The 15,831-nt window shown below is 47.5% G+C and overlaps 1 protein-coding gene across 1 annotated transcript in view; it reads left to right on the top strand.

Annotated features, from left to right (window-relative positions):
- Positions 1-14,374, top strand: part of LOC8023777 (betaine--homocysteine S-methyltransferase 1) — a 30,354-nt gene extending 15,980 nt beyond the window's left edge. Inside the window, exons 2-8 of the mRNA XM_029968585.4 lie at positions 4,629-4,767; positions 5,685-5,803; positions 6,404-6,595; positions 8,460-8,607; positions 9,738-9,920; positions 10,507-10,738; positions 14,050-14,374. Coding sequence (XP_029824445.1) covers positions 4,629-4,767; positions 5,685-5,803; positions 6,404-6,595; positions 8,460-8,607; positions 9,738-9,920; positions 10,507-10,738; positions 14,050-14,224 — 1,188 coding nt within the window. The 3' untranslated portion in view covers positions 14,225-14,374. The remainder of the gene's footprint in view (positions 1-4,628; positions 4,768-5,684; positions 5,804-6,403; positions 6,596-8,459; positions 8,608-9,737; positions 9,921-10,506; positions 10,739-14,049) is intronic.
- The last annotated feature ends 1,457 nt before the right edge of the window (positions 14,375-15,831 follow it).

Here is a 15,831-nt window from a genome sequence, read left to right on the forward strand (position 1 = left end):
AAGATGACCTATGTTTAATCTAAAATACACCTAATATACCTTAATTCTCCACATAAAGGGCTGATTAGTAACACTCCGCAAAGAGCCAGACTTTTCTTTTTATTATGGTTTTTAATGTAATACCAAGTATAGAAGCGCAACGAGAGAATGCACGAGATTTGAAAGGTATTTGTCCGTTCAATTTCTTTGGGAAAACAAGCAAGCAAACAAACAAACACACAAACAAACAAACAAACAAAACACTTCGACAAAGTGTTTTCGTGTTTCTAATTTTAATACAATTGAGAAAATAATGGTTTGAACATGAACCCGATTGTTAATTACGCAAATAAACAAATATAGATCATCACGTCGCATTCGTAACAATATTTGGGCTAGCCTAAACGCAAACTGCAACGAAATGAGTCTGCAATCGCGAACTCGGATCTTGTTTACCCACTGAGGAGCATTTATTCAAAGGATATGACTCATATGAGCTCACGGCTGAAGCTTACACGAAAACTTTTCATAAAAGTTTTGCAAAAATTATAGTTCGGGAGCAAGCTACAAAGTCACCGCTTAAATCAAAAGATTAGTGAGCATTCCTCATTCGTGATCAGAGTGAAAAGAGTCTATTACGCAGAACCATGTCGACTTTAAAGGGGTACGGACACGAAATGTTTGCACTCTTCTCTTTGTTGCCGGCAGCCCAGAAACACTAGCGTAGACAAGCGTTTCTGGGCTGCAAGCAAAAAAAGTCAAGAAAACTAATTTTAAAACGAAGTAACAGACTTCAAAATTACGTTTGGTGGCGGTCTATCACGTCATGAGTTTCGAAGGAGCGCCGCGGCAGTGCTCGCTCCTGGAGTTACTTAGTCCTAAATGTGACTTGGCGGAGTGCGAGCTCTTGTGGATGTGGCATTGGCTGCATTCTCAGCTCCACGGTGCTTCCGCAACGTGCATCCCACACCATCAAGACCGCCGTTCTTTGCAGACGTTAGGTAGGAGCTTGATCTGAGGATGCGGGAAACCTGTGCTTGCCCCCCCCCCCCCCCCCCCCCCCCCCCCCCGATGCACTGTGAATAGCGCGCTCAAATATGGCGCCCGGTGAATACCTTACTTGCAGGTGTCTCCATTGCTGGGTGATAACGGTTATTTCTACTTACTGGTTCCCTCGAGCTACTACTTCTGCGGTGTGAAACTAATACGCGGTGAAGCGAACGCTCGTGGCACCACGCGTTGACGCCACCAAGTGGCACGGCTCGCAACTACAGTACCCTTGGCCGTGCAGAGGCAATTGACGTCACGAGCGCGATACGCATTGCGCTTCTCGCTGGCCGATTTTGAAGCGAGGGGTAGAGAGCTCGCGCTCACGTCATTTCGTTTCCGCATAAAAATTTCTGTTAACGAAATGCGAGGTCCATGCGAAGTAGCGTCTTTTTTCATCGCAAAGTGTGCGTGTAGTGTACAAACAATACTCGTTTCCATCTCGAGAACCATAAAAAATGAAAGTCTGACTCCTCGTAGAGTGCTACTGAGATTAACATAAGTAATTTGGCTAATTCATCAAACCATACCGTTTCAAATTACATTATTTTTTTTGTCCGACAGCTAAACTGTGTGAGAACTACTTGGCACAGCGTATGAACTTTGCGCAAGATGTTCTGGTTTTACTTTTTTTGTTAATTTGCTCGGCAGCACGAAGATTTTAGCAGATGATCGGCTACAGGCACTTTTGCTGAGTACAGCACATTTATCTGTTCGAGGGCTGCACATGCGCAACTATAGCGTCTGTCTAGCCGCTATAAGCACCCTTCGCTGAAAAAAAAAAAAGACGTACAGCTTTTATAATTGTAAAGATTCTAACCAACATCATCATCCGACGGAACATACTCGCGTGGGTCCTTCTTCGCGCATGGTGTTTTTGGGGTCCTGCAGGAAGCGTACCAGGGTGCATCGACCCCGCGTAATCGTTCGTAATTGCTCCTCAATTCGTCCTTGAGCCCTCGTGCTCCCCCGAGTCAACGGGGCCTTCGGATCCGGTGTCAATTATCCGCACGTGGGTGGGGAGGGGGCGACCGGCGTCAGGCATGCTCATAATGGCGACGCTTCGCCACGCTGTCTGCAAGCGAGTCCGTGTTTGCCGACACCGGGCGTGGGCGCTGCGCATGCGCAGAAACCAGAGCGGGTCACGTGATTGAAGGGAAGCGGTTGATTGGTCCGGCGATCGCCATCCGCACTGGGTGAACGTTAAGTTACGGGAGCCGGGGAAACTAGCGCCATTACCTGCCCTGCCTGCTAACCTGACACAAACAAATGCTACTAACATACAAACGACCAAACCACGCAAGATTATTGGCTGGTCTGTCTCAGTTGTCATGACAATCGCCATTTTGGTCCGTTTGAAATCTTCGTAGCTTCGAAAGGGTCGTTCTGCACCAAGATCGCGTCAAGGTCACTACAGTGTGTCATCGCACTGAGAGCGTCCCTCGCCAATATAAGAGTTTGTGGCACTCTGCATGCAATCCACTTATTAATCGTGCTTATTTCCACAGTTCTCCTAAGCCGCGTTTACGCTGCCTATACATAGTACCGAAAAAAAATAAAAGAAAGCAGCCCGCATATAGATTTGAACGCGAGTCACTGAGAGATATGTGCGAATTCGAATGCCACATGGCAATCAGTTCGAGAAGAAAACTTGGCACGCGGCATTCGAACCTCGTATATTGCGGTGACTCGTGTTTGCAGACTGTTTTTTGTATGATGCATGAGCAGTGTGAGCCCGGCTTTACCCTGGTATTGTCGTTCTTGCGTATTTAAAGGCAGGAAAAGTATTTTTCGACGCCGCCGCATGTGGTGGCTGTGCAAAGTGGTGCCTTTGTTTGGCCGGTGCGTGGATAACGAAATCTCAGGATTCAGGAAATGTCTTTATAAAGCAGCCTGTCAACGGGAAGTTTGAAGGCTTCCTGGAGGAACTGCTCATTTCTTGGGCCAAAATGGCGGCCATACAGGGAGCTTGGTGCTACTTTGCCAGAATGCACTGTACTGCATTCTCCGTTCACCTAATGGCATGACATTAGGTGAACACCTAATGTCGTGACATTAGACGTTCACCTAATTATGACATTAGGTGTCATAAATCGATTAGGTGAATGGTGTGTAAAAGTTTTAGGCCTCCGCCTAAAACTTTTACACTATTTTCTACGAAGAATGCGGTATAGATAAAATGAATTACTTAGCTCTACATCACTTCATTTTTCGCGAAAAGTATTATTTAAAAAAGTCAGGCCTTCTTAATTTTAAACTTTCCTTTCTTTGTACACCACTCTGAGCTGGAATGAGTAACACATATAGTCTAGCAAAAAAAAAAAGAGAGATCTCGCAAATTGTTTAAATTTTGTATCGTTTTTTAACACTCCATATACTGTATATTCTATTCTGTGATCTTTTTCTTTTATAATTATTTAGCGCATAAGCACGTGTTTCAGTGTTCCCTGATTTTCGAGATCTGTGTTTTGCTGTAGGCAGCGCGTGCTTCCTTTGATGTGTTGTGGCGTCGTTTACTTGTTTGCCCCTCCCCCAATGCCGTCACTGGCGCTGCGGAACTAAACCTGAAATAACCAAATCTATAAATTTAAGTAGGAAGAGCACCTCGAACCATGGAGAGTGTTTGCAATTTAATGACGGTCGCCACCTGCACCGAAACGTGTGCATACGTTGGGTTGTCGAGCGGCTGGGGAAAAAGGGGGGGGGGGGGGGGGGGGGGTGAAAGCGAGCGGAGATACTTGCAGAAGATCGACGCCTTCGTCACCTCCTCACCGCACCCCGTGACCTTGATAGAACAGTTGGAAACGCCTTGTGATCCAGGCACACAGTACCCAAAACTAGGCTCTTCCAACACCTCCTACACAACTTTCAAAGCCTGCGCGTCGCGTGACATGACGTCACGTCCGGGAGGCCTGCACGGGCGCTGATTGGATGCGTGTGCCGCGTCAGCCTTCGTGTGGGGAATATGATAGGAAACGAGTCCCACGCGAACACGCTGATACGGCACTCGCGTCCAATCAGCGCCCGTGCAGGCCTCCGGGACATGACGTCATGTCACGTAACGCGCAGGATTTGAAAGCTCTCTAGGAGGTGTTGGCTTTTCTCCACAACGTGCCGTCCGTCTCGTACTTCACGGTAAATGGGCGTTAGCCCTCTATCTTTTCCTTTTGTTACCTACCTCCATGCAGCCTCATTTGATTACTTAAAAAAGGGGAGGGGGGTTCATTCAGTCGCGGGACTAGTTTTTTTGAGGACTAGAAACATTCAAACTATAGCTCTCTTTGAATTACCTTATTCTCATTACAGAGGTGATAGAAGCTTGATAGTTACGAAAGCATTATCCCGTTGACTTTTGCGGTTTCGATTTCATCGTCTAAGGGGTCGAAATTTATAAAATAAATAAAAGAAACAGAAAACAAGTTTTGCATGTTGCGTACCAACTTCAAACGTCCCTTCCCAATTACTCCTTATGCATAAACGTTGTGCAAGATATACTTCGGATGTGTACGCTTCACAAAATATGCCCCTTTGGTGGCTGAAGTACCTAACCCATTCGCAACATGTTTATTTTGTCTAATTTTGTTCCCGTTCTGTCGACGCAGCCCGGCAAAGGCCTTCTGGAGCGCCTGGACAGCGGCGTGGTCCTCGGAGACGGAGGATTCGTGTTCGCCCTCGAGAAGAGAGGCTACGTCAAGGCGGGGCCATGGACCCCCGAAGCCTGCGTCGAACACCCCGAAGCAGGTGACCAAAGACAACTTTTTATTATGGTGCCTGGTGTGTTCACCGCATCCTCAAATCCCTCGATTTCCGTTGACGTCTTAGGAGTTACAAGTGTCAGGTTGATGTCTGCCGCGATCCTGTCGGTGGCACATGTCGGCAGAGGCGGACGTTGCAGACGCCTGTCCTGCTGCAGGTCGCGCTCTCCGTCTTGAGAGTCCACGGAATCTTCAGCAGCCGAGAGTTGGAAGGCCGGGACGAGAGCGAAAACTCGCGTTTGCTCGTACTTTTAGCCGTATCTACTACGAACAATCGCCAAGTCGCGATGGCCAATAACATGGCATGCCGGCCGCAGTCGACGTCGTTTGTTCCCACTTGGGGACCATTCTAGATGCACACACCGATCGGAGACGTGTGTCAAGCACCGTACCGTACCTTTCATTAGTCGCAGCCAACGTTATTAGATTCGCTCAGTTACGGAACTCTCATGGACGCTGCCGGCACGAGCAGTACCCCCCTCACCCACCACGACTCGCCTCCCGTCGATCGACGCGCCACACGGCTGCTATGGTAACTGCAGTGTTTTCTATGCAATGAGTACGTTTTGAATCACGGCGTCTAGATGGCGCTTGAGCTCTGCTCTATGGAACGCACAGTTGTAATACGAAGACATAGATGGCGCGTCAAACACGGGGGGGCGAACTGAGGTAAGTAAGGTGGGGTTCTCCTTTCACGGGAGTACCCCACCTTACTCACCTCAGAGGTATTCTGGTGACGTTGGACGCAGCTAATGTGCCTGGTCGTGACGTCACAGGAAGGAAACATGGGAGGGCACCAACGAAACATCTCGCCGCCGATAGCTTAAAAGAGCATAGGTGTGTTCATGAATTAGAAATGGCCTTATCGTGTTCTAATGCGGAACATGAATGCTTTGGTTACAGTGCGGCAGCTGCACCGGGAATTCCTGCGAGCGGGTGCGGACGTGATGCAGGCGTTCACATTCTACGCCAGCGACGACAAACTCATCAACCGCGGAAACGAGGCGGGCCGCAGCTTCTCTGTAAGTTGTTCTCGTTTGTAGGATGCATCATACTTTTAGTTTTTACTGATTTGCTGTTTTTAAGATATGCGAGAATGATGTTTAGATCTCCAATCGAAGTGATAAATCATGATGCAGACATAAATCAGTCTCCCAAGTAAATTGGGAATACCTCAACCAATAATTCCTATTACTCTAACCTTCCAACCGAATCGAGACGTTTGAGCCAAACTGAGACTTCCAAGACTTCCAACAAAGCTAAAAATTTTGCCAACCCGAAGCATCTGCTCGGGTTGGAGATTCTAGTCAAGTTGAGCACTTAGCCGAATTGGAACGTCAGGCTAGATTGAACCTTCAGCCGAACGTGTTATAAAAAAAACGCTATAGCGAACTCGTTATAGGAAATTCGTTATAGCGAACTCGTTATAGCGAACTCGTTAAAGCTGGTGCCTTGTTTGATCAATGGGAAAATATAGTATGCCCTACATAGCCTCACGAAGCGAAACTCGCAGCATAATGCAGGATCGAGCGAGTCCATTTCATTGGCACGATTCTAGGATGTTCCACGCAAGTCGGCCCAGCGTCGTTTTGGTGCTGATGGTTCTTTGAAACCGGGTGCAGGGGGCCGAAATCAACACTGCCGCCTGCAAGTTGGCTCGGGAAGTTGCTCTTGAGCAAGACGCGCTGGTGGCCGGCGGCATCTCACAGACGCCCTCGTACCTGAGCGGATGCACCAAAGAGGAGATCCAGGCTGAATTCAAAAAGCAGATCGACGTCTTTGTCGCGAACAAGATGGACTTCCTTATCTGCGAGGTGAGTGGCGAATCTGGGAGTCGTGTAGTAGGAAAACTAAAATCGCCAGAAGAAGGTGTACGAGAGACATCACGCATACATTGTGTTGTAGATTTTACTACCGCAGTGTGTTAGGGGGCTGAGTTTTATTAAAAAGCAAAACGTTACGTTCAAGCGTTACTCTCAACCGACGCACGCGTCAGGGTCACTTTGTGATGTCTCGTCGCACCGCGACGTCACTTGGCACTCGAACTTGACGTGTTGATGTCGCGTGACGTCAAAGTGCAACTGACACGCGAATGCTCTGCCCAGCTCATTCGCAACACATTTCGTGCATCTCAGTTTATCAGGTATGATTAAGACGTGCTTTAATTTTGTTGAAACTGTATCGACTAGCCCATTTTCGCATATTGATGCCATGTATATCGCTGCCACAACGGCCAACAGCGAGGCTCTCTTTCAGCGTATTCCTCGCTGAGCTATTTAAGACACGACACCTGCAAATCAGTTAAGACCTGCCGATTCGCTTCTGCTGAGCTTTGACATATTGAATATTGTGAGCAATGACACGCTTAGATGAAACCACAAGCCCTTCAAGGGCCAGTACAGGAGTATCGCGTATTGCAGGCTGATATTTCAACTGATTTTGCTGCAATTTTGAGACTCCTAACATTTCTGGGGAGCCCCAGCATGCCTCTGAAGACGCCTCAGAACGTAAATGATTGAACTTAATCGGTTTGACGTGCGCTCAAACATACCTGGAAGCGCCTAAAACGTTATATCCGGCCGCCAGACTTGCCGTTCCAGGTGTAGCATTTGCCGTTTTGCGTCTCAATCTGAGCAGACCTCCATATTAGGTCTAAAGCCGGGCTCTTCCATTGAAATACAGATTAATTTCTGCGTTGGACCTGACATGGCAGTGAAGAGCGCAAGCGATCATCTCTGTCTGGGCGCCGCCATCTTGTGACCGGCGTGTGTAGATCTCGCCTGATAATCGAGGCTGGAGCCACAAAATATGCTACGCTTCCGAGTATAAGCGACACTTCAGCCTTCTTGGCGCTTAATATCATGGTTGCCAGTTATCTGAGCTTTATCTGAAACCGCAGGAAACGGTTTACCGTCCTCCATAAATGTTAAAAGGGTTCGCGACAGAATAACACGATCTCACCTGAGCTTCCTAACGAGGTATATATAAAGCTAAGGAAGTCGTGTTCTCGAATGGTGACGACGTCTGCTCTGAACTAAGCACCAAGATGGCGGCTCCCACAAGAAAATCGGGGAACGGAGTGTCGATACTCTAAGCGTAGCTCATTTAGTGGCTCTAGTCGAGCCTGGATGTATGAATACACGTTTGCAAGTCCAGCCTCAGGGCGCCGCCATCTTGCTCAGTGGGGTGCGCTCTTGGGCGCGGCCATAATCCGATTACAACGCCCTGGCAAGGCTTCGTAATGGGATTACGACGACGTCCAAGCGCTCCCCAGCCGAGCAAGATGGCAGCGCCCAGAAGCCGGACTTGCAATCGTGTTATACACGATTGCAAGTCCGGCTTCTGGGCGCTGCCATCTGGATGCGGATGGCTGTGTACCCTTTATAACAGGCTGTAGTTTGCCGTTGCGCCTCCTAGCCTAGAAACCAAAAGTATGATTCATCCCCTCGCCCCCATTCTAAGCCGATTTCTCTTCTTCTTCTGTATTTTCCTAACCATCGCCACGCAGTGAGGGATATTGCCGGGATTACCAAGGCGCCCCCAATGTTTCCAGACTGGTTCCCCGACAAAATGTTTTTTTCCACCCGAGGTGGCCAGATTGTGATGTTGAAGCGTGGCTGCTTGCGGGCGTGCCTACCGACAACTCTGAACGCTCCCGTGTGTTTCCTTAAAACGCAGTACTTCGAGCACGTGGAAGAAATGGAAATGGCGATCGAGGTCTGCAAGAAAACGGGCCTTCCCACAGTGGCCTCCCTGTGTATAGGTCCCGAGGGAGACATGCACGGCGTCTCTGCGGGGCAGTGCGCCGTTCGCATGGTCAAGGCCGGTGGGTGTCCCCGTCATACTGGATCGGTACATCGATGTAGAGAGCGCATACCGTTGGGCGTTCGGTTTAAGAAAGAGCAGTTTTTGTTACAGCAAAAGATAAACCACGGGCTTTGTCAAACACTCAGCCTCGCACTCTCAAGAAAAAAAGGGTGTCAAAAGTTGTACCGTTACACCCTTTGGCCCATATAATACACCCCAAAATTTAAATTCGACGTACAGCGCCCTAGAGTCGAACAGACGGCCCGAAATTTCACGAGGGGCTTGATAGCCATGTGGTACAACATTTTAAATAGCTAAGGTACGTATCAAAGACCACATAAAGAAAACACCGAGTTTTTACAGTAGGGCCAAGAAAACCCCGATTATTTTTTCTGTAGTCAGCAAAACGTACATTAGCTGTTTTAATAAGTTGTACCACACGGCTATCAAGCCCCTCGTAATATTTCGGGCCGTCTGTTCGACTCTAGGGCGCTGTACGTCGAATTGAAGTTTTGGAGTGTATTATATGGAACAAAGGGAGTAAGAATACACCTTTTGACACCCTTTTTTTCTTGAGTGTGCGGTCCTTATGTTGCGCTAGCGGTTTAGACTTGATGCCAATGTTTAAGGACTTGCCGTTATATGGTTCTAAAGCTATACGCCATTTTTGAAAATTTCCTGGGAGGAAATATCACCCGTTCCCGGCATGCAACACCGCTCATCTCTGTGCATTCGCAGGCCTAATAGGCAGTTTTTTTCTCACTGCAAAATTTCGATAATGTCTAATGACTTTTGATTAAGATAGAAGTAACGTCTTCAACTATGGCACTTGGTCACAAACACTAGCGCTACAGCTGGGAGAAGACTGAGCGTTCAGCGAAAGACTGCCACATACCGAGGCATTAAATGCTAATGCATTTAAAACAACTTCAGTGTGCGCTAAAAGGTAGCGCTGAGCGGCAATTTTACCACAATGGCCACTGATCTGAGGTCGGTGCAAGCCACGCATAGTTACGATTTATGTGTTATTACACTGTCACGACAAGTAACGCTATCAAGAACCTCAAGCACACTCCTCAACTAACGTTCTACACTATTTCTGTTCAATATAACTCTTCTTTTATTTTTTTTTCTTCTTGCAATGCGCAGGTGCCCATGTTGTTGGAATCAACTGCCACTTCGACCCTTTCGTGGTTCTGGAGACGGTCAAACTGATGATCGACGCCGTGAAGGAAGCGGGCCTCAAGGCTCATTTCATCGCCCAACCCCTCGCGTACCACACCCCTGATGCGGGCAAACAGGGCTTCATCGACCTGCCAGAGTTTCCCTTCGGTGAGAAACCGCTAGTCCTCCGACTTCAAGGTGCATTTATGCACAATGTATTAGCGTTGGAATTCGCAGATTACTCATTCATCAGGCGGAAATCGAGGGACTACTTTTTTTGGACGCGGTAAACAGACCAGTTGGAGACACGTTCCAGGCGCCATAACCTTCCTGCTTGTTTTTCTGGGGAAAAATTCTGACGTATTGGGAGAGGGGGGAGGAAGAGAGAGAGAGAGAGGGCCAATATGCAGAAGAGAAACGAACTTATTTCCGTGCACCCGATTTGTAGACATTTATCGGCGAGTGTTCACCGGACGAAGCAAGTGGTGTTGTATAACATACGTATTTAATTTATTTGTACGTAAATTTAAACCTAGCATATATACATCGATAATTTAGAACTTAACGTGTCGCCAAATTATCGTGCGCAGCATTAGAAATTTTTACTGTTACAAAATATGTGATGCCTGCGACCTTCATCAAGCTGCAATTCAGCACCTTTTTGTACTAAAGTTTGAGTTGAATAAGTACAATGTTAGTTGATTTAGTAAGATATCCTCCTGGACGACCTAAACGCGATGCCATCTCTCCGCAGCCCTAGAGCCTCGCGTGTGTTCCCGCTGGGACATCCAGCGCTACGCCCGCGAAGCTTACGAGATGGGAGTGCGCTACATCGGCGGCTGCTGCGGCTTCGAGCCGTACCACGTCCGCGCCATGGCCGAGGAACTGTCCCCCGAACGAGGCGGAGCCCTGCCCAAGGGATCCGAGAAGCACGACCTCTGGGGAGAGGGCCTCCGCATGCACACCAAGCCCTGGGTCCGCGCACGGTAAGCCTATGGTCGTTTTTCCACATGGGGTTTGGTGTTGAACGTTCAATAACTCGAAAGATTCTTTGGAACATTATCCTGAATCGCTGCTCACCCTGGCCACACAAATAGAACATAATGGTGGTCAAAGTTGGTAGGAAGAACTCGGGAAGCTAGGTCCCGTATAGCTAAATCTTCAGTTGCCACTCTGAAGCTTCGAGCAGAATCTTTCACAGTGAACAGCCGACGTGTACAGTGCATAAGTATGTGTCAGCCTTCTGCCGGTAGTCGAGCTGCCATGCTTGAGGTCCGTACCAACCGGGAAGTCAAGCCACCTGTCCATAAAGTGTTGTGCTTATACGTAAAAATCTTTCCATCTTGCGCTAACTAAAAATAGAGACAGTACTGCCTTTATCTCTTTCCCAAAACACATGGTCGTAGCTTTTTGTTTGGGAAGAACCTCGGTATGGCTGAGGAGGCCCTTTAAGGCGTCGCTGAATTTAAAAGCTCGTGGCAGTCGTACTGTACTGATGGACGATGCGCTCTTTGCTCCAACTATTTCCTGTCTCCGTTGTACATGACCATTGTTTTCTTTCTCTTTCCCCGTTTCGCTTTCTGCTCGATCATTCCAAAGTCTTTTCAGTAGGAGGCCGCGCCTTTCACACGCCCTGAACAGGGGTCCTCCAGTCGTGCTTGTCCACCTGGCGTCACCTCGCTATCTGGACCGATCATAAAACCCACATTTTCTGTATGTCTATATAGACATACAAGATGTCCCATAAAACGATGAGTAGTGTCTTTTTTTTTATCAGAAAAATAAGCCACGTATGGTCGAATGTTCAGTCTTCGTACAGATATGTAGCGCAAGCGGTTCGGGTTGAGAGCCAAAGATTCAGAGCTTGCCGCTATTGGACTCAAAAGTTACGAGTAATTTTCTGAAATATTCAATGGGAAAATGCCGACCGACGATGCACCCGAACATATCGATATAAATGGCGTCAGCAACAGGGAACAGGACCCAACGGGCCCCACGTTTCCATTGAAAGTTTCAGGAAAAGGTACTTGTAACTTTTGAATAAGATAACCGTTAGTTCTGAAACTGTAGGATCGGTCCCGGACTGTCTGCGTTATATTTGGACAAAAACAGCGTGCCGTGATGCGTAGTTTTTTTTTTTTTTTTTTGTTTGTTTGCAGTAAAAATAACGCCGTATTTTTTTTTCTTTCGGGGACACGCCTTCTATTTTTGTTTACCTTTCTTTCTTTTTCTCTTACATTCTGTTTCTTGGTTACACATCTGACAAGCGTCTCCGGTCATTTAGCGTGACCAACTGGCGACCCGGCCTAGATGGCCGGGTCGCGAGTCGCGAGCTCTCCCGCTTCCATATTGATTTGCCTAATCTATTAACTCAGCATGCATCAGAGAACCCCGTACAGGACAACACGAGCAAGTGTTAATGTGGCGACACATTGCCTCATTTACAACAAGCGACGTGTCAATGAACCGCGTCGGTCACGGAAGAGAGAGTCCGACGAGACATGTGCGGTTGTGCTGGATGCCGACTGCCACGTGGTCGCACATTGGTTAAGTGGCCATCAGAGCTATTATCCTATAGCTAGCCTATTGGTAGGATTTCGTGCTTTCGGAGGAGTGTATCTCGTAACATTCGGAAGGTGTTTTTGGAAGTTTATTTTTCAATGAAAATTTATGGTTTATCGGAGTTTATTTTTTGGTAGATTCCGAATGTACTGGAATTTGGAATTTATTTTACTGTGTTCCCAAATTTTCAAATTCAAAAACAAAATAAATAAAATCCCGGTATCATGACCCGTTGTCCTGACAGGAAAGATTGCCTCAATGTTGTTGGCTGCCGCAGCCGGGTGGGCGGCATCTGCGGGCAGTACATAAAAAAAAATAAAAAAAGATGGCTGCACCTACAATTCTAAAATCGTAGGTGCAGCCTATACATGGGAAATTTTTAAATATATATTTTTCGGCTTTTTTTTTGTTTAAAGTTAAGGGTGCGGCTATTAGACGAGTGCGGCCATTGCACGCGTATATACGGTAGGTTGCCTTATGCGTTTATATAACGTTCATGAAATCCAAGGTTTTCTTGAGTTTTTTATACGTATATTCTTGCCACGGAAATGCTTGTTTATAACACCTGTGTGTGTATAAGGCCTAGAGATATATTATATAATTTATTGGAGTCTGTTTCGGTTACTACAGATTCTGAGTTTACATTCGCTGCCAAAGAATACAGATCCCAATCAAGCTATCATCAATTTTCCTATGTACCACAGGGATTCCGTTTTCTTCTACTCGGGTATGTCATAAAAAGTAGATGTGATAGGGGACAACCCTGCCCGAGTCCTCTTGATATTTCTGCCGGTTCTGTTGATTCTGCTTCCCGTGTTTGAGGCCAAGAGGTAGCTACCACCAATGTTGCTCGATGAACTTTTGAAAATGGTCTATGTCAATATCTGATAATTGGCTACATTCCGAAATTGAATATATTTGATAATTAGCCGTATTAAAAATTTCGCCGTATAACAAATTGCTGTAGCCCAAAATTTACTGTATACGAAAATTCGTGACATTGAAACCTTTGACACATAAAAAATGATGCACGAATCGCTGCAGTCGCTACGCCGATTCTCGACGAAACCCGTTAGCATTTAGCGCAGGGGTTCTTACTCGGGGAAGGATGGGGATTCAAACCTCGCAACGGCCCGCATACAGTTGTGTTCAGAGAGCCAGTTTGTTTTCGCGGGCGTCGGTTTTGAATGCAGCCCCACAGCTTCCTCCCTCTCCAGCAGTGCGTCATTGGAAGCGTGCCAGAAGACCCTTTCCTTGTAAGAGGGAAAGTGAACGGAACGAGCGAACGAACGGGAGCGAAAAAGCGTGGCAGGAACCGAGCACCGCGCCGCGGCCTCACGAACCAGTCCAGTTCAGTCAAAACCAATTCGAAAAAAAAACGGCTGCAAGTACCAAGGAAATAAATGCTGACGCATGGCATGCGTTGGCAGTTTTACATGGCAAACATTTGCCATGTAAAAAAATACAGCATTCGATAATGCGCTGCATTCGATAATTCGCTGCATTCGATAATTCGCTGCATTCGATAATTCGCTGCATTCGATAATTCGCTGCATTCGATAATTCGAGGTATCCGATAATTCGAGGTATCCGATAATTCGAGGTATCCGATAATTCGAGGTATCCTAGAATTCGAGGTATCCGAGAATTCGAGGTATCCGATAACTGACCCGTATTCGTTATAACAATGTTTGTAAACATGAACACGTGGAATTTTTTTCTTCTTTATTTCCAGAGCGTACCGCAACTACTGGGAGAACCTGAAGCCGTCCACGGGTCGGCCCTTCTCTTCGTCCTTTTCGCAGCCGGACAACTGGGGGGTGACCGCGGGCGCCAACGAACTCAAGCAGCAGGCCGAGGCCACCACCAAGGAAGAGATTTCCAAGCTCAAGGAGTTCAAGAAGGAGTGACCGCAGTATCGGGTGTCTCAAGCTTCGCTTTGTCTACGCTGAAACACTCAACATGTTTTTCCTCGTCTTTCCTGACCACTCTTTGATATTCATTGACCTCCCTTTTCTCGAGCATATCAGAAAATAAAATCAATCTCAACTGCCAAAGGTTAACAGTCCCAAGCTTGATTCCTCTTGACTGGTAGGTTTGTTTCCAGGGGTATCCGGGCTAGAAGGAGACATGTGACGATCGCTGGCCTCTTCCAGCGGCCGAGATCTGTCCCACACTTCGTGCTTCATTCATCTATGCGTTCCACATTCAATGCTCGGAACCAGCTTCACGTAAGCAGAAAAGGTACTTTTAATTGTTTTGCTTTCTCGCACTCACCCACCATAATGATTGTCCCAAGATAGTAGCCGGCATTTCCACACTTGGCTTTATTAGGAGTCAAGGTGCAGTTCAAGGCTAAAATACACGCGAATGGATGCGCACAGACTACAAGGTCATTATCATGGTCCGTTTTCTGGTTTTTTCCGTATTGGCCGTGAAGAGCCAACAATTTTTAGAAACTTGTCTGAGACGAACGCTAATCGCTAATACTTTGGACACCGTGTGTTAATCCTCCGTTGGAAAAGGAAAACATCGACCTTCGGTTCTCCGTTAAAGAAATTGGAGTCTAGACGCAGGCAAGCAGGTGACGAATCACAGTAGAAAAATGAAAGCCGTTTACAACTCCTGGTAACGCCGAATTGGAGCGCAGCTCTTGAGGAGGAGGATGGAAGGTTACTGAGGGAAGGGTATACCCCCTACTCCCTTCCTCTCACCTCCTCATCCTGCCTGCTACTCCGCCATGGGGACCACGAGGCTTTCGTGAGGTCACGGGGATCACATCACCTCAGGGGGGGTAACGTGACCTCAGGAGGTCAGGTGACCTTGGGGGGGGGTCAGGTGATTTCTTTGAGGGGGGTCACGAGGACGTTTCGGCACGGTGCCGAAACGTCGCCGCGGTTACGCCGACGGCGACGCCGCTCAAGCCGGAAACGGACGCCTAAGAGCTGCGCTTTAAAACCCAGAGACAAGGAGCTAAAAGGACAGAACACCGCCACAAAACCAGCACAACAATTATTTGATTTGACACCAGTCTTCCTTCTTCTCTTCACATTCCCTGGTCATGAGCAGACGCAACTGCCGATCGTCATGATTCAAAAGTGCGACTTCCTCAGCATTAGATTCGCTGTTAGGAAGCTGGCGTAATATTGCTTTGCTTTGTCGTGAACTGTTTAAACGTTTGGGGAGCACGGAAAACGTTTCCTGAGATTTCAGACAAAGCTTCAGATAACTGGCGACCATTATTTTAAGCCAGAATATGGGCAAGTGTCGTTACTGTGAAGCGTAGCTTTTTTAGTGGCACTAACTAACACAGCATAACAAAGAAAGTGAAGCTCGTCTAGTACGATCTGGGCACTAGCGCTTCGCTCTGACCAGTGCGATAGCCTTTCTATGCTCGCAAGGCCTGGCAGCTCGACGACGGAGCCATAGAGTGGCCGGTCCCAGATTTGAAGTGCGAGAATCTGGTAGCACCGGGCACCAAAGACCGATTTCTGGGGGAACCTGGACGTCAGCGCAC

This window comes from Ixodes scapularis, unplaced genomic scaffold (assembly GCF_016920785.2).
Source record: "Ixodes scapularis isolate PalLabHiFi unplaced genomic scaffold, ASM1692078v2 PGA_scaffold11__112_contigs__length_91849675, whole genome shotgun sequence".
NCBI lineage: Eukaryota > Metazoa > Arthropoda > Arachnida > Ixodida > Ixodidae > Ixodes > Ixodes scapularis.